Here is a 26,425-nt window from a genome sequence, read left to right as displayed (position 1 = left end):
TTGTATTAGAAATGGTGACACCAAGAATGCACTAGCCAGACATTGTATACAGAATGAGAATGAACATGGTTTTAGATTTCAAGTTGTTGAAATTATTTCTGAAAATATACGTGGCAGTGATGTAACAAACTTTACTGAAACCAGAGAGCTGCATTGGATTACATTATGGCAAGCTAATAAATACCCATGTCTAAATGACAGGGTCTCTATTAAGCCTGTACTAAAAGCACAATGTCTCTTTAAATAATAAAAGCGGATGACAAGTTTTTATCTTTCTTTGATTTTTATTGGCTGTTTTGAATTAATGTGAATGTACTAAAAGTGTTTGCTGATGTATTTTTTATATGGTCTGATGAAGCACTAGCATTTGGTGTGAAAGAGCTTACCTTATTAAACTTTTAAACTTTTTATGCTTTCAGTCATGTTTTTGTGCCTTGTTTTCTTCATTTACATTGGTTTTTGGCTTGCAGGCACAGTTTATTCCTTGGGGATTTCATCTTTTGTCTCTGGTAGTTTTCTGAGTCTGTCCATATAGGATAAGTATTTAAGGCCTAGGATCCTCTTTGTGAGGTACTTTTGCAGCCTCTCCAGTTGTTGCAGGTGTCTAGTGAGGTACGTGCCAAATGGGGCACTGTACTCGATGACTGGCCTAATGAGGGAAGAGTAGAGGGAGACAATGACCTCTTTCTTCCTGGATGCAAAATCCTTAGTAATGAGATGTGCCACATAGAAGGACTTTCTGACCACAATGGCAATGTGATGGTCAAAAGAGAGGTTGCTGTCAACCTGTGTTCCCAGATCTCTTATAACTCCTTCTGTGTTCAGTGGAATACCATCGATGTGGTAATTCATGGGAACCAGGTTTTTCCCAAAGGGGATGACAACACATTTTTTGGCACTGAGCTTAATGCCATGGTTCTGACACTAGTCTTTGGTCTCAGTGAGGCCTTTCTGTAGGATGTCGGCATCACTTGGGAAGTTAATAATAGCTCCCAACTTGCAATCGTCTGCAAACTTTGTCAGCCAGAGTCCCTTCATGTTGACATGGACTTCAGAGAAGTAGATACCAAACAGGAGAGGACCCAGGACCGAATCCTGTGGGACTCCATTCATGACAGGTCAGCAGTCTGACTTGGAGTCAGCTGCTTTCACACTGTGGGTTCTATCTGTGAGCCAGTTTGCAACTCACCTAGTGATATAGAGGTTGAAGCCTAGTTTAGTGAGTTTTTCTATGATTCCTGAGTGGGGAATGGTATTGGCCAGGATCAAGGTAAGCTGTATGAACTACTTTGCCTTCATCAACAGCTCTGGTGACTGACTCAAAGTCGTCGACCTGGTTCAGCAGGCATGATCTACCATTCACAAAACCAAACTGTTTGGGATACAGAGTTTGGAGATTCCCTATATCCTTATTTATTAGGTCCATGATGATGTGTTCCATAGCTTTGTATATCAGACTTGTCAGGCTAATGGGGCAATAGTTCCCTGGGCCTGTAGTCGCTCTTCCTCTGTGGAGAGGGATGACTGCAGCAGTGCACCATTTGGTAGAGACAAAGCCTGCAGTGAGGCTGTGATTGAACAGGACACACAGGTGTGGTGCCAGTTCACTCTGTAGTTTATGTAGAACACAGCCAAGCATATTGTCAGTTCCTACAGAAGCTGTATTCTTTGCCTTCGACAGTGCTGTTTTAACCTGTGCAGCAGTAATACTGGGTGTACCTGGCAATCTACTGGTATTATGACTGGTCCTTTGGTGGGGGAGAGAGGGGTAAAGTTGGCACTGAATCTGTCGGCCAGTATATTGGCAATATCTGTTGGCTCGGTATAGGACGTATCATTGTGCAGTAGCTCAGAGCATATCTGAGTATTGCCATTGAGATTTTTTACATAACTATAGAAGGCCTTGTGGTTGTCTTTATTATCTGCTGCAATTCTGTTTTCATAGCTAGCTTTAGAGGATTTGATGAGGGATCACAACTTTTTGTTGAGGTTGATAAGGGAGTTTTTCCAGTCTTGGGACTTTAGCTTATTCCCCATCAGTTTCCTCCTTCTGTTGTAGAGTTTATTTATGGCAGGGGACCACCAGATTGGCTTCCTTTTTTTTTTTTTTTTTGGAGGAGAGCGTCTTGGTTCTTTTGGGTATGGCAAATACATGCATTTGTGTACGTGTTCGTACAGCACATTGGTGTATGATTTGGCAGTCATGCAACTATTCTCCATTTGCATGGGTGCCATGAAGTTAGCCACCTCTGTTTTTTGTTGCCCAAAGTTAGCTTTGGATAAATTTTTCATGGTGGCTACCTTTGTGGGGGGTGGGCAGGGTGGGAGGGATGTGGATTTCCAAGTGATTAGTTTGTGGTCAGATCTAACCAGGGAGGAGTTGACTATTGGTGTAGAGCAAGGTCACCCATGTTAGTAATGACCAGGACAAGGATGTTGCTACCTCTAGTGGGGGTAAGAATGAGGTGATCCAGGGAATTGGAATTAATGAATTCCAGGAAACGTAGGGCAATTGTATTGGTACATAAGTAGTTTTCCCAGTTAATGGAGTGGTAGTTGAAGTTGCCCAGTCTGAGTGTGTTAGGTTGGACCATAATATTCTCCAGGGTGCTTAGGAATGTGGAGTATGAGTTTTGGGCCATGGTTGGGCACCTGTAGCAGGCGACAACCTGAATCGCTGTCTTACTCAATGTTAGCTGCACATGAAGTATCTCTGATGCATTATGTTGGGCTACCAGTCTGGAGGTGTTAGCATCCTTTATGAATATAGGAACACCACCGCCTTTGGAGCTTTGGTCCAAGTTCTGGAGCCGAAAGGTGTGGAATGAGTTATAGCCTGGTAGTGCAGGGATGGTTTTTGCTGCTTTGAACCAGGTCTCTGTTACAGCACAAATGTCAGTGTTCTCCATTTTAAGGAGTGCTTTGAGTGATTGCATTTTGAGATTTAGACTTCTAGCATTGAGCAGCATGACCCTCAGATTGCATTTGTTTGTAGCTGTTACAGTGGAAATATGGTCTTTGGAACACCGCTTAAAAATGCACTATAGGGGTGGCAAGAGCCTTGGCCAGTATCCCGAAGCCCAGGGGTGACAGATGCAGGCCATCTCTGGGAAGGCATTGAGGTCTGTCATTTATGTCATCCCAGGCAGCCAGATACTGGATCCCCTTAGAATGACACCAGAAACTTAGCCAATTGTTGAAATCAATCATTTACTGCTTGTACTGTGCATCATTCTGGGTGATGATAGGAGGCTGCTCAGGGCTAGGGTCATACCCGCCTGGGATACATAATTCGAGAGCTCCTCCATGTCTCTTTTCATGTAGTCCAGGGAAGCACATCTCAGGTCATTCACATGCAAATGTACAATAGCAGAGTCATATCTGTACCTGTTGTTGAGGGACCTGAGTGCTTGCATTATGTGGTGGATCCTGGCACCTGACAGACAGCCAATTGTTACTTTCTCCTCATTCAACCTAGTGAGTGGGACTTCAGTGTGCATCACTATTGAGTCACATATGACTAGTGCGTTGGTAATGCTGTTTTGCTTTAGGGGCTTTGGTTGAGTGGCACACTGTTTAGGAGAGTTATATCTCTTCTGATTAGTGTTGTGATGTGGTGGTCGAGTGCATTTCTGCCTTGGAAGGCTCTGCTGTCTGGGTAGATTTTTATTAACAGCCTCTGTGAAGGTGGGTGTGTGGTTTGTGTTTTTATGTGAAGGCAGCACTGATCTGTGTTCTGGAGGGCTATGTGTTCCATGTGGTGTGGTGCCAGTGTTGACCTCTTGGCCAGTTATTCCGGGCTTGGTTGGAGAGTGTGTGGCTTCCAATTTGGATATACAATTGCAACTCTTACAAGTCTGAGTGTTGGGACGTAAGAGGAGAGGGTTGTCAGTGTACATAGGCAGTTGATACATTGCCTCAAGATGCCCAAGTTCACCAGATTAATAGGAGAAAGCACAGGGAACTGACCTTTAGACATGCCTGGAGTGGTTAGCATTAATAAGTACTGCAGCTGTTTCCTTTTCACTTTTGTGTGCTACAATAATTGCTACAAGTTGTCTGGTAAAGTGCTAGATTAATAAGCTAGATGAAGTGCAGGAGAGGAGAGAACTAGCAGATCTAAGGGAAAATTTGCAGAGCAGACTTTTTGGCACCACTCAGAAGCTTACAAACAAACAGTCTTGGATACAGCAAATCTGTATCTGGACTAGACTAGTTACAGGAAGGGTGGGAAGCAAGCGCAAGCATGGGCTTTTAAACCAGAAAGTTGAAAGAGATGGAAAGAACTGTCCAAACAGCCAATAAACTACAATTTCTGGGCTAGAAACTATTCCTATTGTGGTAGGTAGGCTGCCTAGTGCTTGCCGCTCCCACTGATAACAAGAAGGCTTCCCTCCGACAAGAAAGGCTTGGGGGCTCAGAAGCTTACAAACAGTCCTGGATACAGCAAATCTGTATCTGGACTAGACTAGTTACAGGAAAGGTGGGAAACGAGCACAAATGTGGCCTTTTAAACCAGAAAGTTGAAACAGATGTTAAAAACTGTCCAAATGGCCAATAAACTACAATTTCTGAGACAGAAACCACTCCTCTTCTGGTCAAAAAGGCTACCTAGTGCTTACCACTCTCACTGATAAGCTAGAAGACTTCCCTCTAGCACAGAAAGGCTTGGGGGGTGCTCAGAAGCTTACAAACAGTCCTGGATACAGCAGATCTGTATCTGGACTCGGCTAGTTACAGGAAATGCAGGGAGACGTGCACAAATGTGGGCTTTTAAACCAGAAAGTTGAAAGAGATAGAAAAACTGCCCAAATGGCCAATACACTACAATTTCTGGGCCAGAAACCACTCCTCTTTTGGTAGGTAGGCTACCTAGTGCTTACCACCCCCACTTATCAGCTAGAAGGCTTCCCTGCCAACACAGAAAGGCTTGGGGGGCTCAGAAGCTTAAAAACAGTCCTGGGTACAGAAAATCTGTATCTGGACTACATTAGTTACAGGAAACGCAGGAAACAAGCTTAGAATTTTTTTATTTACAGAAAAGTGGCTAAAACAGCACTAAAACAATTAATGTGCAGTGCAAGCTAGCACACTTGAGTGTGTTGCATATTAAAGCAAATACAGTTTAAATAAATGCAATTTATTCAAACTGTATTCTGAACTGAATTTAATTATTGTTTTATTCAACTCTGAACAGTAAAAAGTGCCAAGAAGCACACTCAGTCAGAACACTCAAGAAGATTCTAGCAAAGTTTTTTTAGTAAAGTGGAAAGAGAAAAAGGAGGAACAGAAGATAATTCAAGGTTAAGAAACTAAGTGGGTTGGCCTTCTCAAATGTTCTCTCTGTATTGGGTAGAATTAGCTAATGACACTAGACTGGGAGGAGTGTCCCAGATCAAATTTACAGTAGGGGCGGGCAACAGCAAAGCCACCAAGTACAAGAACAAGACACCAATAGGGAGGGAGCGCGGGAACAAAATGCAGACACCAAGACAAGCAATCTCATGCAAATTGATAAATGCAGCAGTTTTGTTAACTGAAACAAAATGCAGACACCAAGACAAGCAATCTCAAGCAAATTAATAAATGAAGTGGTTTAGTTGACTATCACTGATAACAAATTAAGTGCCAAAAAATATATGTATAGGCTTTCTGTATCCAGATGTCTATTGTATCAGTCACAGTTAGGCCACAAAGAGCAACTAGATACTGATAACTGTCTCACAGAATTGTAACTCCTTATACAGTAGTTTAATCAGATCATGGAATCAGATAACACAAAAAGTTGTGCCTCACACCTTGGAAGGCTGGCTTCAAAAGAAGGTCGACAACCCCAGCTATGAAACCAGCTGAACAGGATCTAGATAGTGACCAGAAATATCATGCAAACAATAACAGCACTACAGTTTTGTTAACTACCAGTAAAACAGAAAACAAAATGCAGACACCATGACAAGCAATCTCAAGCAAATTAATAAATTCAGCAGTTTAGTTGACTATCACTGATAACAAATTAAGTGCCAAAAATATACTTATAGGCTTTCTGTATCCAGATGTCTATTGCATCAGTCACAGTTAGGCCACAAAGAGCAACTAGATACTGATGTGACATTTTACTGTGTGTTTGAAATTTGTATATAAAGCTTTGGCTAAGAAAAGCTATTTTATATGATGAAGTTTTAAAATATTAGAATGAAAGTGCCAATCCAGTTTCTTTTTGGAAAAAAAAAGCTGTGTTTGAATCTATTCTGCCTCTTTCATGTTGGTTTTATAGTAACTTTTTCTTCATTTTGGATTTCTGCTTCCATGTGTAACACGTGCACTGATTTTCGTAGGGAATAAAGTACATCTGATAAAATTCTGTGTAGGACTGACGATACATAAAGCATGTAAAATCTTACACTTCTCATCCCAAAGGAAGATCCACTGAGAGAGCTGAAAAATGTGATACAAATACAAGGGAAGAAGGGAAGAATGTATATTTGGCTCCACTTATGGTGAACAGAGGAGGACTCTTAGTGCATTTCTGATCCACAGAACTCTAAAAAAAAAGTGCTTGCAATATTTAAACATCTAAATCCACCAAAGGCATTAAACAATATGCAATGAAGTCAGAAGTAGTATTTAGACAGAGTCATAAGAAAACAGTACGCAGGAAAGACAGGTGCCATGAAGTGGTCTAACATAAGATTTGAATATTTCCAGATTGAGCAAAATCACTGAAGAGCAGAAAAAGGGGAAAAGGCAAGAAAATACATTTTCTATAAATTTCAAGGGAGTTCACTCCACTGATGTATTTGACAGGGATCTTTCACAACTGCATGTGACTCAAAGGTGCAGAGTTGCCAGATCTTACTGCTAAGGGGACAGGGGCAGATTAAAAACATTTTAAAAGGTCCTGAAATATACCCATAAATTAGGTCTGTGACTAAGCATGTTTATAATTTCTTTAACCTGGACAGCTTAACTAAACAAAGGGTTTTAGGATATTACATGTACAAGAATGGATTTGCAGTAGTTACTTTATTCAACAGCCAAAAGCTACAGTTCTCTGCAGACCTCCACTGTTGCTAACAGTGCCGCAAGAATCAGCTCCTTAGGAATGATCAGGTTCTATAAGGTTTATGGTTCATCGCTCCAAACCTGCACTCATTTGTTCCGGGAGGTCCAGCATATCGATCCTACTAATTAGTTGTGCCTAATATAAAATGAAAATTGTGCACTTCCTGTAGGTAAAAAAGACATGCATGCAAAGCATAGATACCTTAACACATTGTTGCTTAATTTATTTCTGTAAAATCCCTCCTTAGCAACAACATTTGGCATCAATGTCTACAAATGAAAAATGAGTAGCAAAAATAAGATGAACATAAGGAGAAAAGGTGATGCCTACTGTTAATTGCTTCTTATGATATCAACATCTCAGTACATTCATACAACATGGTAATAATAACACTGATATATCAGCCCACTAGCATTATAGCATTTCTAGGGGGTGTTAACATCCCTTGGCAGCAAAAACTGTTAGTGAGTGAGCAGAAAGAGCTGTTAGTGAAACCTGAAGTTGTATAATGACTACGACACGGCTAAAATTGACAGGGAGTACCAGCAGTCATCATCTACCTGGACTTCACAAGGCCTTTCATTTGATCCCAATCAGGAGGAGGCTGACAGGAAAGCTGGAAGGGTTGGAGGTAGGACCAAGACTATGGTACTACATAAATGCATGGTTTAATGGCTGAATTGCAGGGCACTTGAGAGTTGCAACAAGAACAATTTCAAGAATTAGGAAAGTACTTAGTGGTGTATGGAAAGGGTCAGTCTTGCATCTAGTAATCTTCAGAATGTCTTTCTCAGTCATATCATAGGGAAGTCAGACTAGAATGACCTCTTTGCTGATAACACAAACATAGGTCCAGTAATGGAGACTAGGCTGAGAACTCTAATGAAGGATGGAAGAAAGGTGACAGTAGAGTTTCAATGTAAAGTAATACACTTATGTCACAACAACAGTGGCATGAAGTATCAGCTGGGTGAAGTATAACTGATGGCAAATGAGTAGGAAAAGGAGCTGAGGTTGTTGACCATGTCTAAACTGGAGTACCAGAGTCAGAGCTACAGAGAAATGGCAGCAGCAAACACAGCTCTGCAGTAAGTCCTTAAAGGGATAGATTTCAGAATCAAAGAGGTAATTCTTCCACTCCGTAAGTCTTATTCAGACCACACCTTGAGTACTGTGTGCAGTTCTGGGGGTCATGGATGGCAATTAAGTATCTGGAAGGAACCAAGAAAAAAAGCTACAATAAATATCAATTTACTAGAGGGGAAGGAATATTACCAGAGAATAGAGGAGCCTTCTCCCTTGAAACCAAGAGAAACTGAAGGAATGATACTGTATTATAACACCACACCAGGAATATATGAAGGTGTCATTCTGAACAGAAATGATACACATGAAAGAGGTAACAAAAATATCACATCACAGAGTTTCTCTCTGGATCTCTGAAAGCACTTTTCATAGAAAGGACTGTAGATTGATTGAATACCATAAAGGAATGAGTGGTGGAAGTGTAAACAACACTGGCCTACAGAAGGTCATGTGACATGTGAAAAAAAGGTAAAGCAGAATGTAGGGATGAAAGGGATGTAGAACACTGAATGAATTTAAAAGTGCAGACTACAGAAGCTTATTGTCACTTGACATTAGATAAATATGTGGCACTGATAATATATGTCTGTAAAAGTAAAGTGGCTATTCAGTTGGGTCTTACCTGGAGTGCGTCTTGTCTGGGAAGAAGATTAAAAAAGTGTTCCAGGCAGACTAAGTGTGATGCACATTAGGGCTATAATGCTTTACAAATAGGGCAGCAACTCAAAAATATGTGAAAAAACCTAGTTAACTGTGTGCAGGAATGAATTAACAGTAAACCTGTTTAAAGAAAAATGTTTCTTGCAGTAAGCATTTGTAAAGCCTGACTGATGGCAGCATTTATGGGGTATGGCAGTTGTGAACAGCTATTATAGTGAGTTACTAAATGAAGAAAATTAGTCATCAGTACATCATTATACTGTGGATTCTTCCATTATGGTCAGAGAATGCAATGAAAATAATATTAAGTGGATAAAACAGTGCTCACTACTTTCTGAACCATAGGAAGGAGCATTACTTACTTATGGCTGTTCTTTTTCAGATATGCTAACATGCCTACATGTTCTGGCAATCATAATAAAGCAGATTAAAACTCAATAGATTATTTTTCCACAATGGTTTTTAACACCCTGAATGCATAAGTGAATGCAATGGAAATGGCTCACCGCATTGAAGGAGATGAAAAATATAATGTTTTCACTAAAAATGCACTAAAGTTATAGTGTTGTAAATGGAAGCCATCCTGTTGAATATTTATGAAATACAATGTTATGCACTTAAATGTAAGGTAAAACACATCATAACAGAACAAAGCTGCACTTTTTTATCTTGCAGTGGATGTATGCAAGACCTTTAGTCAGAGTAGCTATGTAGTTTTGTAAAGCACTTCAGACATTATATGAAGGGTTTCAGCTACTACAGATAACAGAGTGGTGAATGACTTGTTAATAAAGGTTCTGACAAGTGATGCACTGAAACAGCTCTGTGCAGTACTGTGGCATGTGAAAAGATAAAAGGCAGGAATCTGGAATGTATTCCAAAGTGTTTGGTAGCACTGGAAAGTGACCATTGACCTAAGTCTAGGTGTGCAAATTCTTACCATTAGTGAGCGTAGAGCTATGTAGGAAAAGGACAACTGAGGCAGAATTAGGTCAGTTCTTGCTAAAGATGACATTTTCTAGGAATTGAAGTAGTCCCTTCTTATCTGCTCCTTTGCACTATAGGAGGCATGGAAATACATATGCAGTACATAGAGAAAAACGTACAAGGACTGTTGGTAATGATTACAGAAAACATCTTCAAGTGGCTATATGTTATTCTGCAAAACTCCCAGATGCAAACCACTTTAATATCCTAACAATAGTGTAATTTCCTTATGACCTTCAGTGTCATTTGCCCTGTTTTTTAGTGTTGGTGTCTGTATTCTGCTATACACCTGCCATTCAGATCTTTCAGTGTGGTCCATATTTCCATAGGTGTACATTTGAAAAGTATTTTCTCTATATGCTTATGTTTATCTTGGTCTCTGTATAAGAGTTCCTCTGTTAATAAAATATAATAAAAGGTGACCAAACAAACTGGAGTTTGCTTTGGCCCTATAATTCTGAATGTCACATCACTTCAAGGGCTATTTTAAAATTAACTATCTTACCATGACTTTCAAAACAAAAGTACATATTTAACTGTGTAGCATTCAAATGAATAGTGCATATCTCTGCAAACAAAACTTTAAACATATTTTCTTTACTTTCATGAGGATACTTCCTTATAATGATTTAAAAAATAACTAGATTTTTATTGAAGTTATGCAAAACAGAAGACAAATCACTGATCTACATATTTATCAATGAACAGATAAAGTTAATTACTACTGGCAACTAAAGGTACTCGGTACTTTACTTTGATAATAGCATTTTGATACCTATTTGAAGGCAATTTCTCATACCTGTCTTTCCCAGTTTCTCTTCTGAAGAGTTCGTCAGCTTGTATCATCTTGTGACGGGTGATGATATATACCTTTAAATGTGGTAATATCTGGTTCATTATTCGTAGATTGTTATAAACATGTCCTTTCCCATCTTTCCTCATGTAAGTGCTAGGACCCCAGAAAATAAATACAGTGCCTTGGCTCCCATTTAAGAGTTCACTACGGTTCCGTAGTATCCGCTGAATGCTAGAATGTGCAATTACTCGAACATTAGTTTTGTTGCCCACATCTCTCCCATAGTCCTTTGTGGGTGCATCATTCATTCGTATCACACATTCACTTTGGTCAATTCTGTCACCCTGCAGGCTTCCTGTCAAATGACCCGAGCTTGTTACTAATGCACATGTTCTGCAGTGCATCATTAGAGGCTAGAAAAAAATTACAAATGCAAAGGTAGTTAGTTAAGAATTCAAGTCCTACTACATATTTCTGTGTAATTACACAATGTACTCATTGCATATACATGCACTCTGTCCTAGAATGCTAAGGTAAGGTTATTCAGTCTTGCACTGAAACACAAACTCAGATGGCATGGCAGATAGCTACTTATACCAACTATTTTTTTGTCTTTTTTCTCTGCATGATGGATAAACAGTAGATCCTTCTGAATCAACAACTTATTTTCTCCAAATCTTATTAGAATTATTTTATGGTGATCACAATGTGTTCTGGACTTCTGTTGTTTTTGACCATATAACCTTTTTAGGAAGGTTGATTTAACAACTGGTTACACTTTCCTTGAAAAATGATTCCATTGTTTCTTGTTAAACTTTCCAATTTGCAATTTACAAAAGGTGCCTTCTTGATGTCATATGTCTTTTTTATAAAATAAAGTACCACTTGTATTTTGTTTCCATACCTATCACCTCTATGGAGGGCATATGATGTCATGTACCACTAACTCAGCAAATAACTGCTTCCTCACATTTCTGTTTATTCACTACCCTTCACCCACAAGCTGCATCTTTTTAACAGAATATTTCATCATCTAATAGTTTCCTACAAAAAGGAAAAAAAAATGCAAATGTTAGAATTCTGTATCAAGTACAAAGATGGGTACAACAAATGCCCATGACACACATAGTGGCTTGTAGATGTGTGACAAGTCATCTCTTGCTCTTGCATCATACAGCAGATGATCCACTGCCTTGAGCTCCCTGGGCATGGTGCTGTTTAGATATTCATTTTATTACTTTATTTAAATTTACACAGAATTAAAACAGATTAATTAGACAATCGCTCTGGCAGTATGTAACAAGATAGGCACTAATGCAAACTATATTTACTATTATAATGTTAGGCAACACATGGATTATTCAGCCAACCTTAGTCATAAGGTACTTTAAAGTCATCAATGTATTTTTTTATACATGTATTTAATGTTTGTTAACTTGGACAATACACTGATCCAGTATAAATTAATTTCAACTACTGCCCAGGCCTTACGCATAGCAAAATATCACAGCAAAGGGCATAACTCAGAATAGAATATAAATCCTAAAGAGTTGACAGACTTATACAGGGGATGGGATGTGTTGTAGTGTGTTCTTACTTTGAAAAATCGTGTTAGAATACTACTGAACTGCAAGAGTAATTTTCTATCAGTCTTACTTGAACACAAGTAGTTATGGTCACTGTAAATATATCTTGAGCCTCTAGGATGACTCTTTGGATTTCAGAAGGTGTGACGCTAAAGAAATGAATCGCTCATTTATTTAATATTTGTTTACCTGGAAAGTCCAACTTGGAACAAAGCCAATTTTCAGTGGAGGCCCGGGGAGAAATGTTCCAAATGCAGGTCTTTGAAAATGTGGCAGGAAACCGGAGCACCCAGATCTCATTCTAAGATGGATAACTGGCTATTACACTTACACTCCAGAATACCAGCAAAAGGGGTTTGAGGCTGTCCTTACTTTACTTTACCGTACATAGGATGGCAATGATTCATAGGTATGTTGTCCATCAGAACATTAAGGAGTCTAACCCAAATTCCAAATTACACCAAAGCACTGCCTGGTGAAGTGACTTGCTCAAGGTCACTGAGAAGGCAGATAAAGGCCGAGGGAATCAAACTCTGTACCACAGGAGGTAGCTCATTAATAGCTCATAGCCTTAACCCTCTGCAATAACTGCCAGACAAGTGTGTCCTTCTGTCATTCTTTCTTATATCAATGGCATTTGATCACTGGCATACCTCTCAGCTGTCCAGATTTTTTACTCATATTTTTGGTCTGTTCCTCATAAAATTTGTGGTTTTCTGGTAAATCACTTGGATGATCTGAGGATTGAAGTCCTTAAATAATGACATACATTTGACTTTCAGAAAGAGACCTTCAGAAAATGTGTGTTAACACAAACCCTGTTAACACAAACCCTGTTATTCTCTTATAAATTTAGAAAGTTGCTAGATTATTTAAAATGTGTCCCTATTTTTGGGCATTTGTCCCCATTTCATCAAGCTTTGCCCAGATTTCTTGCGCTAAGAGGCTGAGAAGTATAATCACTGAGTCATAGTGGTATAAGAATATTGATTAATAAATGCATAAAGCTAAGAATTGCACTGCTGGATCTACACTAATAATGAAGTTGTAATTAATTTCTGGGCCAGACCGACTTAGTACTTATTTCTTCTACCCTGTATCACAAGGCTCCAGACAGTATACAACAGGGACATGGTGTTTTATGTTTATTAGGTGAAAAGTATATTACCAGAATAAAGCATATAGTTTAAGAATGGATGGTTCATGAGTTATATTACCCTACTTTAATTCTGTCAGAAGAATTAATAATGTGTTAACTTAAAGAACTGAATTAAGAAAGCTAAAATAAACAATGCATGTCCCTTTAAATGAAAGATCTTTCCCAGAAAAACAGTCCCAGCACAATCAATGTTGTGGGAAGTGCTAAACATCTTGCTGCACTTAGTGTCTTTGGGTCTGAAACTGTCATTTAAAAATACACTTGTGACTGCATTACCTTTTTAGACTGCTCGGTTCATTGTTTTTAAAAAAATCTTTCTCAGACTACTGAGTTTATAGTTTCCATTATAGACAGTTGATAATTTTGGCTAATTTAAAGCTGCCTTCTTGCTCAACTCATAGAGACAATTACATCCCATTTGACTGCAAATATCTTGCATATCCCCAATAAGAAACTGCCTTGAATAAATAAATAATGTAGACTATTTTCAGTGTTTCTGTGAGTAGAGATGCAATCTTCTCTTAGATATCCCTTATAAAATGTATTGCATTTGGCTTATCCACATAGGTCTAAATATATTTGTCTCCTAGTGAAGTTAGGAATACATTTAAAAATTATCCCTCACTAGCACACTGCATTACAATACATGTACAAACAGTGCTTATAGCAAGCATTTATTCTGCTGAATTGGACGTTCAATGAATTGGTAGTTCAATTCATTGCTGGGGTGGCAGAGATACACACAATATTAAACAATATATAAAACTACATTTTTTCTCTTTAAGAATCTTTAAGCTTTATATCATTGTGAAAAGCCTGGGCTTTTATACTTTAAATCAAAATGTTTTCTTCCTACTAATGTGGTTCAGCAATTTGAAATGTCTCTCTTTATAATGTAGCATTTGTTACTAGCAAGCTCACGGGTGCTCATACGCCTAACTACTTGTACAACAGGAACTTCTTATTGTAACAATTGTTAATGTCTGGTATGTACTTTGCAGATGATAAAGATTCTAGTTGTCTACTGATGTACTATGTTCTTCATCTGCAACTATGTTTGTAATTAATTGCTATGTTGAGCAAATTGTTAATTGCTATGTAAATCCAATATAACTACTGTCTGTATATCTTAACTGTGGAGCTTTTCTCCCCAGGCCTCCTCTGAAAATGGACCTACGTCCAGTCCAACACTCCTGGTCAACAACTGTAAATAAATAAATAATAAAATAAATAAATAAAATGCAATTACTTGTATAACACTGAGGTGTAATGTAAATATGCAAAAGAAATGCAGCTGCTTTAGCAATTATATTTTAGTGACAGAATTTCTTTTGGAGGCAAGATTTATGCATTTTAAAAAGGCAGTTCATTCCTTGTATTTTCTAACTCCGTTTTTCGCTTTTTGTGAAGTTTTGTAACAACTTTGAATTGTTCTTTTGTAGCTGAAGTATGTAAACATGTATGGACCTATTAATGCCTACAATAATAAAAATTAAAATAACTGAAATGTAACAAAAAACGTTTACAAAGAATTGTAGGGGTTCTTAATATTCCAGTGTGAGTATCCCATTATTGACACAAGGGGAACTCTTCCATACTTTGTCACATATTTTATAATTTGCTAATACAATGTCATCAGTATGTATAATATCACCTTTTCCACCTAGTACATTGTTTTAGGTTTGAGTAACCTGTTCCCTAGTATTAATGTTTATATTAGTAATACATATGATATCCATTCCTTTCAATTTAAGCCATAGAATCTATATAAAAAATGTGAAATATAGAAGGTAGCCTATGTCAGCAATGAATGTCCCACTGTAAATCTGCCACTATAAACAATCCCTTCATGTGAAGTAGCTCTGCAATTTTCTTTTCTCTTTTTTGTATTTTCTTCCCAACAGTTAGTTAATAAATGAAATATGCATATTTTTTTTCACATTTTATTAGACTTTGAAAAAGAAGTCCTAAGCTGTAAATTTCATAACATTTTGGAATGCATTTTTGACATTTAATCTATAAGAACTTTTATCCTATGAACAATGTGATTATGTCCAGAAGGGCAATTCTTTTTAGGAACATAAGAACAATACTTGGAAAGACATTACTTGGACTATAAGATGCCTAGCCATATACACCTTTAAGTAGAGATGCTTAAAAGTTAATTTCACTCTTTAGAAGAATTTAATAGTACTCACTTTCCAAACTGGGCAGGACTGTACACGCCCATGCTTGCCTATCCAATCACTATGACTAACCTTAATGGTAGTCATACTCATTCTTTGTCTGACCTATAGCAAATCTTGTTTATTGGTGTACTGTTTTTGCAAAGACATAGGAGATCAAATGATATTTGCTCTTTCATGGTTTGAAAAGTGAGACAAGTCACCTGAAGGCTACAGAGTATAAAGAGAGTTGTGCTAATCTATCATGACAGTTGAATTTTATTGGTAAGATATCTTTGGGGTCTTTCTATTTGAGTAGTACAATTTGATTTATACTTAATAAAGAAGGCATGCATTAAATGGTGGATCCAATAAGGGAAGAGTACAGTAGCAGGATGACTTCTTTGGATCTTGAAGATATTCCCATGGAAATTAATTAGATCAGACAGGCAGATTTCCAGACTATGACTGAAACGCAATAACTGAATGACAGATAATTGTTCACATAGGAAGCTACATCTCTTATGATGATTGGCAGTCTGAAAAGGAGTGCCATTTATAAAAGAGAGAACAGTTATTTTGGAAGAGGTACAATTCTGTACTTTTTGCATTTAATTAGAAACCATTTTGTATGTGCATATTCCAGCTCTTGCTTGAGATGTTTGGTATTAATAGATAAGTAGATAGCAGTTTCCACTTGAAGTGATTAACAAACTTGGTCAACCACACCAATGACTACACAACAAGGACATTAAATACTTTGTGACGGGTCCCTACTCTGGGCCAGCAATGAAGGAGCCTTAATCCTTGCCACCGACTCCGGTGAGAGATGGTCACTAAGAGCAAAGATTGATTCCCACAGTATTTTCAGATGCAGTTCCCTCACCAAGCACAATTTCCCTTAAGAGCATACAGGAGGAGCATGCTCCAGACCTGGGGCTGGACTCTTTCCCTCTCCAGGCCCATACAAAACTCCACAGTGACCACTTTGGATCTCTGTGTCCCCGTTCCCAGTAGCTGACACACACACTTGGACATTTGAGTTTCACACACACATACACACCTGGGAAAAGCAGACACAGATTTACTAGCTGTGTCCCTTTCTGGCCACACTCTGAGGTAATCACACTGCCACCAGTCAGCTACCCTAAGGCTCTTACAAAGGGTACTCAGTTATACTGTGTAAAATTAATACTACTACAAATAGTAGGGTTTGGCCCTTTAGTAACTGTTTACAGAGTTTGAAACAGTCCTGTAAGAAAGCGTCAGCTATGGTTGGCTATTCATACAGGATATCATTAAATTTAAGACTGTTAAGTATGAACTGACATAGCTCTTACAAGCTTCTGGTATGAGTGTACAGTATGAAGTTAAAATGTTTACTTTTTTTTGTTTAGTTGCAGTACAGATGGTATAGTCACCTTTGTAGCTCATCTTTTATCCAACTGAATTATTTGTTGCATCCATAATAATAAAGACAAAGATAACAAGGACCACAAAAGAAGAACATTTTCTATGATACATTATCTCTTTTGTCCCACTGTGATATTTTTTGGGTTTCTTTATTTTTCTGTAGTACGGTCTCTTCATTTTATCATTCTATGTACTGAATTGTGCTTTTCAGGACTGTGGAATTTGTCACCATTTCACACCAGGAAATGCTTGGTTGAGTGATTCCTTTTCCTGAGACAGATTAATAAATATCCATAATACGGCAGCTGCATTTTATGAGTTTCACATGCCTACAAACTATCTGATTGCTGCTGCTCATCAGTCTGACACTGCAGGGTGTTAGCAACAGAGAATCTAGAATGAGGTTTCATCATCTTGTTGAGGAAGATGATGAAACCTCATTCTAGAATGTGCAACCAGGTTTTTAACAAGTGTTTTAAATATATGTCGCTTTTCACATTGCACATGAACTATAAATAATAAGCTGAAAAAGTATTAAATAATAATTCAGTGTTTTTAAGATGCTGAATACATATGCTGCCCCATTTTAATGAATGACATTACAGCGTTATGAAAAGTCATAATCCTGTACATCAAACACTTCTTACAGTGTATAAAACAGCAGATAAATGGGTAATACATTTATTGAGTGAGGTTCATTAGCTCTACACCTAGTTGAAAGGCATCTCATCTCTTTTCAAGTTTTTATAGGGCTGCACACACCAGATTTTTCGTTTGCTTCTTTTTAACCTCAGAATTACCATCTTCTCTCTTTTGTTATTTATTCTTCTCTAATAAATGTTTCAGGACTTACTTTGGTTTTATAACAAATTATTTCTTACATTCTTTCATTAATGAGATCCTGCCTCTGTTACTGCTTTATATCAACCAGTCAAATCTCTAGGGAAGATCACATCACGCCAGTATATGCAGGTAGAATACTAGTTATAATTATTGTTGTCTTTTGCATTGTGGACTGAGAGTGGGGTTCAGTTTAATAAGTATAATTTTTCTGCATTTTCTTACTGCCTTTAGCTAATTCCACCTAAAACGCCAATTTTCTGGAGTTTCTGTGATTTAAAAAGCTTGTTTCAGCTACATATTGTACTTATTTTACTGCCTGCACTTTAACAAAGTCATTTTTGTGTTTATATTACCTGTTTAACTGTTGTAGGCCACACACTCAAGTGTGATAGCCATTTCTGTGCATTTAAAGTGTTTTTTTGATTGTATCTGCTTTATTTTCTGAAAAAAATATATATACTTGTTTTCCCACCTTTCTAAGCTAGTTTAGTCCAGTTTTCAGGTTAGTGCTGAATTCAGGGCTGTGTTACAAGTTTCTGTGTTTGCCCATACCTTACTTGGATAGAAGGAAGTTTCTTTGTTCACTGTGAGAGAGGGAGCTTTGTGCATCCTATCTGTCCCTGGAGGAGTGGGTTCAGCCCAGTAATTAGTAGTTTATTGGCCATTCTGGGCTAATTTTTATCTCTTTCATTTCCCTGCTATAAAACCTGCATTTGCGTGGTTTTGCATGCCGGGCAGCACCGGTTAGCTAGGGTATAACTATTCCCGGCTCCACAAAGTCTACTCTTCAATTTTTCCCTTGGAACTATACAAACTTTCAACTTAAGCACTCAAATCATTCACTTCTCAACACTGCATTTGCCCAAAACTCATAGCAAGCACTAATAAACCTTAGCACTAGACCCCCCTATAACGTAGAGAAGGACAAGGCTCTCTATTCGACCTTACCAGCCAATCAGTAAAACAGTTCACTGAACCTATCCAGGCATGTCCAAAGGGCAGCTTCAGGTGTACTCTCCAGTCCAACTGGTGAATCTGGCCATTTTGAGGCAATGTTACAATTGCCTCATGTACACAGACAACCCTCTCCTCCTTCCACCAAACAAACACTAATACATGCGGGAGATGCAATTATACAGACAAACTGGAGGCTAAGCTCTCTCAACCCAAGACTGGACCAGGCAGTCAAGAGGAGAAGGGAATTACTTGCATCACACCACCAGTCTCACATAGACCTATGAAACAAGCAGTGGCAAAAAACACACATAAATACACAAAAACATACTCGGAGGCTCTAAATAAAAATCTGCAAAAGCAAGAGAGACCTCCAAAGCAGACATCCAAGCAACCTCCACACCCCAACACAAACCATGAAACACATACTTCACAAAACCAGTGTGCTACACAATCACAGCCCTTAAGGCTGACAGGATCCGCCACCTAACACAAGCACTCAGGTCACTCCAGAAAACGTACAAATATGAATCTGTCATTATCCATGTTGGTGTGAATGACCTCAGCCATACCTCCCCTGGACTATATGAAAAGAGACATGGAGGAGCTCTCTGATCACGTAGCCCAGGTTGTTATGACGACCCTGAGTAGCATCCTACCCTCACCAAGAATGATACCACGGTATGGAGAAAAAATGATCAATTTCAACAATTGGTCATGCTTCTGGTGTCATTCAAAGGGGATCCAGTGTATGTCAGCCTGAGATGACATGCTTGATAAGCCACGCTGCTTTGCTAGAGATGGCTTGCACCTGTCACCCTTAGGCTTTCGAATACTGGCCAAAGGTCTTGCCATCGCCATAGTGCCTTTTTTAGGCAAGGCTCAAAAGACAAACCCACCGCAGTAAATAGCACAAGTAACAAAAAACTGAGGGTAATGCTGCTCAATGCCAGAAGTCTAAGCCTCAAAATGCATGCACTTAAGGCACTCCTCAGTATGTAGAAAATTGATATATGTGCAGTAACAGAAACCTGGTTTAAGGCTCCAGATAGCACCCCAGCACTACCAGGCTACAACTCATACCATACATTTCGGCCACAAAACCCAGACCAAAATACAAAAGGCTGGGGAGTATCCATATTCATCAAGGATACCCACACCTCCAGGTTAGTGGTACAGCACGATGCTTCAGAGATCATCCACCTGCAACTAACAACGGGCAAAACTGCTATTCAAATTATAGCTTGCTACAGATCACCCACCATGTCCCAGGACCCCCACTCCACATTTCTGGAACCACTGGGAAACATAAAGGTCCTACCAAACACCCTGATATTGGGTGATTTCAATTATCCAAACATTAACTGGGAGAACTACTCAAATACGAACTCCCTGGTCCAACATTTCTTAGAATTTATAAACTCAAACACCCTGGATCAACTGGTTAACACCCCCACCAGAGGTGACAACATATTGGACCTGGTCATCACCAACATGGGCGACAGGTGTTCCACACCGGAGGTCAACTCCTCGCTGGTTAGATCTGACCATGAACTAATCACTCTGCATATCCACATTCCGCCACCACCCCCGGTCAAAGAAACCACTGTGAAAAACTTTTCAAAAGCAAACTTCACGTTACTTAAGACCGAGGTGGGAAGCTTCAAACCCCCATGCTAAAGGATAATGCTGTCCAAGCTGCAAAATCCTTTACTAATGCACTCTATGGGCACCTACAAAAATGCATGGATCGTGCTATTCCAAACAAAACCAAGACTCACTCCTCCAAGAAAAGGAAACCAGTCTGGTGGACCCCTGCCATAAACAAGCTATACAATAGAAGGAGGAAACTAGTACAGGAAAGAGTAAAATCCCAAGAAGGGAAGACATCTCTGATCAGTATCAGCAAGAAACTATGTTCCCACATAAAATCATCCAAGGCTAGCTTCGAAAGAAAAATTGCCATGGACTCCAAAGATAACCACAAGGCATTCTTTAGCTATGTCAAGAATCTAAGTGGCAATTCTCAGATCTGCTTAGAGTTAGTGCGGAATGGCTGATATAGCTAACATCCTGGCAGACAGGTTCATTGCAAACTTCACCCCCAAAAGGGCCCATAACTATACCAGAAGAATGTAGTGCCCCTGAAATTACAGACACTCAGGTTAAAACAGCCCTTTCCAAAGCCAAAAACACAGCATCAATGGGACCAGACAGTGTCCCTGGCTGCATCCTACACAAGCTCAAAGATGAACTAATGCCTCACCTAAACACACTATTTAAACTCAGCCTCTCCACAGGCTATATGCCCACAGAGTGGCGCACAACAATGGTTATTCCACTCCAGAAAGGTGGAGCCACAATGGACCCCGGGAACTATCACCCTATAAGCCTGACTAGCTTGGTCTGCAAAGCTATGGAGCGCATCATTATGGATCTCATTAACAGAGACACTGGAAACCTCCAAACACTGGACCCAACCCAGTTCGGCTTTGTTAAGGGCAGATCATGCCTTCTAAACCTGGTGGAATTCTTTGAGACAGTTACCAAGGCTATAGACGAGGGAAAGGTGGTTCATACAGCCTACCTAGACCTCGCAAAGGCCTTCAACACTATTCCCCACTCAGGTATTATAGACAAGCTCACCAGCCTGAACATAAACCCCTACATCATGAGATGGGTTGCCAACTGACTCATGGACAGAACCCACATGGTAAGAGTTGCAAGAGCTAGGTCTGACTCTAAACCTGACGTTCCCCAGTGCTCAGTCCTAGGACCCCTCCTGTTCGGCATATACTTCTCAGAGGTATAGGCAAGCGCAGGACTATGGCTCACCAAGTTCACAGAAGACTGCAAACCAGGGGCTATAATTGACTCTCCGGCTGACACAGACATCCTCCAAATGGGTCTCACTGAGACAGGTACCTGGTGTCAAAACTATGGTCTCAAGCTAAATGCCAAAAAGTGCATAGTCATCCCCTTTGGAAAAAACAAATTACCCACAAACTACCACATAGGTGGTAGCCCCCTAAATACAGAAGACGTAATAAGGGATCTGGGGACCCAAGTAGATAGTAATCTCTCCTTTGATAATCACATTGCCAAAGTGGTTAGAAAATCCTTCTATGTGGCCCACCTAATCACAAAAGGGTTTGCATACAGATCAAAACAGGTCATTGGGCCCCTCTACGCATCACTCATCAGACCCATCATAGAGTACAATGCCCCATTTGGAATGTACCTTACAAGACACCTGCAACAACTGGAAAGACCACAGACGTTCCTCACCAAGAGGATAACTGGCCTCAAGCAGATGCCCTATGCAGCTCGACTGAAGAAACTCCAGCTGTACTCGGTTGCATATCACCTACTCAGAGGTGATCTCTGTCTGACATACAAGGCCATGTCCAACCCAGAATTAATGGACATGCTCCACCTAAAGAAAACCATATCCCCTCGAGCCACACACTCCAGGGATCTAAACCTCACCACAACAATAAATAGGACATGCTGGAGGGATAGATTCCTGTCCCAGAGACTTCCCATGCTCTGGAACAAGATTCCAACCCCCTGGTCTACCTCTCAGCTGCTGTGCGTCCCTGGCTTCTGAGTCCATACTTTAATTAAGCTGTCCAACCTGCCTGTATTGTCTTCCAGTGGGAGACTGCCCTGTCACTGCTGACCAACATCCTTACCCACCATATCTTCTACTGTCCATTACCTAAACTGAGGAATTGAACCTTAACCTCCCTGTGCAACAGTCCCTCTAAGAAGAAAAATAAAACAAACAAAAGTATGTGTTCCTAATACAATCTGACTGTACTAAATCTAAATCTGTTTAGATACTCCAGGTTTTTTATGTACACTCCCTAGCTAGGTTGGCCAGCAGCCTAAGCCTTTCCTTAACTTCTTGCATACCCTCTCCTTTTGTGTCCTCTGTTCTTTAAACATATATCCTTCCCCCCTTGTACTTTCTCAGATCTGCTACCTTCCATAAGAAACTATTCTTTACTATATAACTTTTGTCCACTAGGTGGCGTCCTTCTCCCAGTCTTACCCCACTGACTCAAAACACATCCCTTAGACTTGCAGTTTTTATATAAATTGTAGAACTGCTGCCCCTACATCTTTTTCTTTCCTTCTACTTGTACTCTAATTCACTTATTTTTCCATGTCTACTATCCCTACTACCTAGACCTTTACCTTCTACTCATCCCCAAACGTACCTTACCAATTCAGCTCTCCATTGATACTTTTTCCTTGGGCTCTCTCCTTCAGTAGACTGGACCCTGTCTCTTCTTCTCTCTTTCCTTCCCACTGCTCCCTCTTAGCAATAGCTACTTTGCTCCTGGCCCCATTTGTTTCTTGCCTTCTGTTTCTCCTATCTATACCCTCATGACTAACTCTAGCTGGACAGTCTAAACTACCTACTGTAGCTGCTTTATTGGCTCCCTCCCTGCCCTCTCGGTCTATTGCAAAGCCCTAGTTACTTCCGGTCTTTACCTGCCCTCACCCACTTTTTCTTTCTCCTCCCCCTCCCTCCTACATCCTCCCTGACTTTATAAATATTCCTTGTCCCATGTGACGCCATCTTTTTTCCCCTGGTCTACCTCTCAGCTGCTGTGCATCCCTGGCTTCGGAATCCATACTTTAATTAAGGTGAACCCTGCTGAATCTACTAGCTATTTTCATTTTATCCTATCCTTCCACTTAATTGTGCGAAGATAGATTGTTTTATTTGCTTTGGTAGCAACCATTAGCTACGCTAAATGTTCCTATGCATTATTCACCGCTAACGGCTACCAGTGTTTGTGTTCCTGCACGTGAAATGGATATACTCTATCGTAAATAGTTGTATGCCATTCTGCTTCTATTTACTGATGATTAGAATTTAAATGTTTTTGCTTTATACACTCAGAAGCTAGAGGCACCACTGCTATATTTTGTTTGAACTGTCATTGTTTATAAAGGATTATTGCTTTATACACTTGTAATCTTCTCTTATGCTAAAACATTTGGATTTTCCACACTGGGGAGCATATTTTTCTTTCTGTATAAGTGAACTTGGGAATTGTCAATGGCTACAGTTACCTGGGTTTGCGTTCCCGCTCTTGGAATGGATATACTGTATTGTGAATAGCGGCTTGAGTCTCCGCTGCTATCCTTGTTGAATAAACGCTTTACTTAAACTACTAATGCCTTACATGAAGAGCGAGGCTGAATACTAGCCCTATACATTACTGCTACTGAAGATTACATTTGAATAACCTATTTAGAATAAATACTTTGCTTTAAACTGCTACATATGAATAGCGAGGCAGAATCCTAGCCCTACCCCTTACTTTTACCGAAGAATACTGTTGAATAGACTGTAATGACAAACATTAGAACTATTGGTGATGCTGCACTGTTGCTTTCTTGTACGTTAACAACCCCCAAGCTAATATAGCCTCTTGGCGATCTTGTTTCAGGAACTTTGCTTTTGAAATGTACATTCCTGCAGTATATAAAGGTCCTATTCTGATTTGTACTGTAAATACTTTTTGACTTTGAATAAGCCATGTTAATTTGGCGCCCATGTTTTCCTACCTATATTTATGCTGCCTTTGCCTGCACTCGAACAACATTCTTTGCTCCTTACCTTAGTCTCTGTTAAATGCAAATTGTATTTCTCCACTTACAGAGTGGCATTGCTGCAATTGTATGACATTATTCGGAGTCTACCAAATCTATTACTGACTATATTACTGGAAAAGTCTGTTTTTTTTAGTTGTCTTTTGTTATATTATATATGTAGAACAGTGATAATATTGCCTAGGTTTTGAATATCAGTACCTAGTATTTCTACTTAGTGTGCCTAATATTCTGTTTACTTTACCTCTTGTTTCTCTCTTCTTTTATTTATCCAGCTGTCCAACCTGCTTGTATTGTCCTCCAGTGGGAGACTGCCCTGTCGCTGCTGACCACCATCCTTCACCCACCATATCTTCTACTGTCCATTACCTAAACTGAGGAATTGAACCTTAACCTCCCTGTGCAACAGTCCCTCTAAGAAGAAAAACAAAAGAAAGTATGTGTTCCTAATACAATCTGACTGTACTAAATTTAAATCTGTTTAGATACTCCAGGTTTTTTATGTACACTCCCTAGCTAGGTCAACCAGCAGCCTAAGCCTTTCCTTAACTTCTTGCATACCCTCTCTCCTCTTGTGTCCTCTGTTCTTTAAACATAAATCCTTCCTCCCTTGTACTTTCCCAGACCTGCTACCTTCCATAAGAAACTATTCTTCACTATATAACTTTTGTCCACTAGGTGGAGCCCTTCTCCCAGTCTTACCCAACTGACTCAAAACACATCCCTTAGACTTGCAGTTTTTATATAAATTGTAGAACTGCTGCCCCTATATCTTTTTCTTTCCTTCTACTTGTACTCTAATTCACTTATTTTTCCCTGTCTACTATCCCTACTACCTAGGCCTTTACCTTCTACCCATCCCCAAACTTACCTTACCAATTCAGCTCTCCACTGATACTTTTTCCTTGGGCTCTCTCCTTCAATGGCTTTACCCGCTCCGTTCGCCCTCCGGGCTCACTCTGCCCCCCATACCCTACCTCCAAATCCCACCCATTCCCAGTGCATTTACCTTTATAGTCACTTGAATCTCCTCCCCATTTCCCCTCAGCCGATCCCATCTCTTTGCCCCTCCCCCTCCTAGCTGCAATTCAGTTGGTTACCCCTCCCCCTCACTATCCCTTACCTGACTGCACTCTCACATATACTCCTCTTCCTTGCATCTCCAAACTCTCTCCCATTTACTCTGCCTTCTCCTCTAAAATCTATCCTACTCTATTTAACCATGACTCTTCCACTTCAGCTCACCTCCTCTACATGTAGTCTCCTCCTAATAACTCTCTATAATGCAACCTCCTATTCTTCTACCAAACTACCCCCCTCATTCTCCCTCCCCTCCACCTCCACTCTCTCCCTTCCCCACTCTTTGACACTCCACTTTTACTTAATATCCCCCTCCCTATTTCAACCAAACACATTTCATTACTTTAAATTAAAACTCCTTACAGTTTCTTTAAAATGTCTTCCTACCAAATCAAAACTGTATCTCCCTCTAACTTCATGTCACAATCCAAAGTTTCAACTCCTCTCTCCCTCTTCTTGGTTTGCTCTTGCAGGTGACATCCACCCCAACCCTGGGCCCACATCCAGTAATAATTGCTCTCCCACTACCTCCTCTATTAGATACAGCCATAAATACCTTAAGTTCATTACCATTAACACCCAGAGTATAAATAACAAAATAAACTTCCATGCTTGGCTAAATCACACTTGTACCTGACATAGTAGCAGTCACAGAAACGTGGCTAAAACCACACATTACTAACTCTGAGATTATACCACCTGGCTTCCAAGCTCTTCGATTCAACCGCCAAAACAAAAAAGGAGGTGGAGTAGCCTTAATCTACAACTGCCTGCTGAATCTCTGCCCTTACCAGAATCCCATTCCTCAGTTTAATAATGCCGAACTAATCGTAGGAATCCTCAAAATGAACAACTTTAAAAGTATCTGTATTATAGCCATCTATATTCCCCCTGGTGACAACACTTCCACCCTACAGAATATTCTCTTATGGGCTTCAAACAACATCAAACTTGAGACTTACATTCTAGGTGATGTCAACATTGACTGGAATAAAATTA

The 26,425-nt window shown here is 39.6% G+C and overlaps 1 protein-coding gene across 1 annotated transcript in view; it reads right to left on the bottom strand.

Annotated features, from left to right (window-relative positions):
* Positions 1-26,425, bottom strand: part of ST6GALNAC5 (ST6 N-acetylgalactosaminide alpha-2,6-sialyltransferase 5) — a 980,118-nt gene that overhangs the window by 376,477 nt on the left and 577,216 nt on the right. The window contains exon 3 of the mRNA XM_044085852.1: positions 10,596-11,005. Within this exon, the coding sequence (XP_043941787.1) occupies positions 10,596-11,005 (410 nt within the window). The remainder of the gene's footprint in view (positions 1-10,595; positions 11,006-26,425) is intronic.

This window comes from Protopterus annectens, chromosome 10.part0 (genome assembly GCF_019279795.1).
Source record: "Protopterus annectens isolate FY-2018-M chromosome 10.part0, PAN1.0, whole genome shotgun sequence".
NCBI lineage: Eukaryota > Metazoa > Chordata > Ceratodontiformes > Protopteridae > Protopterus > Protopterus annectens.
The sequence above is the reverse complement of the archived record's forward strand: the minus strand, read 5'-3'. Positions and strand labels throughout refer to the sequence as shown.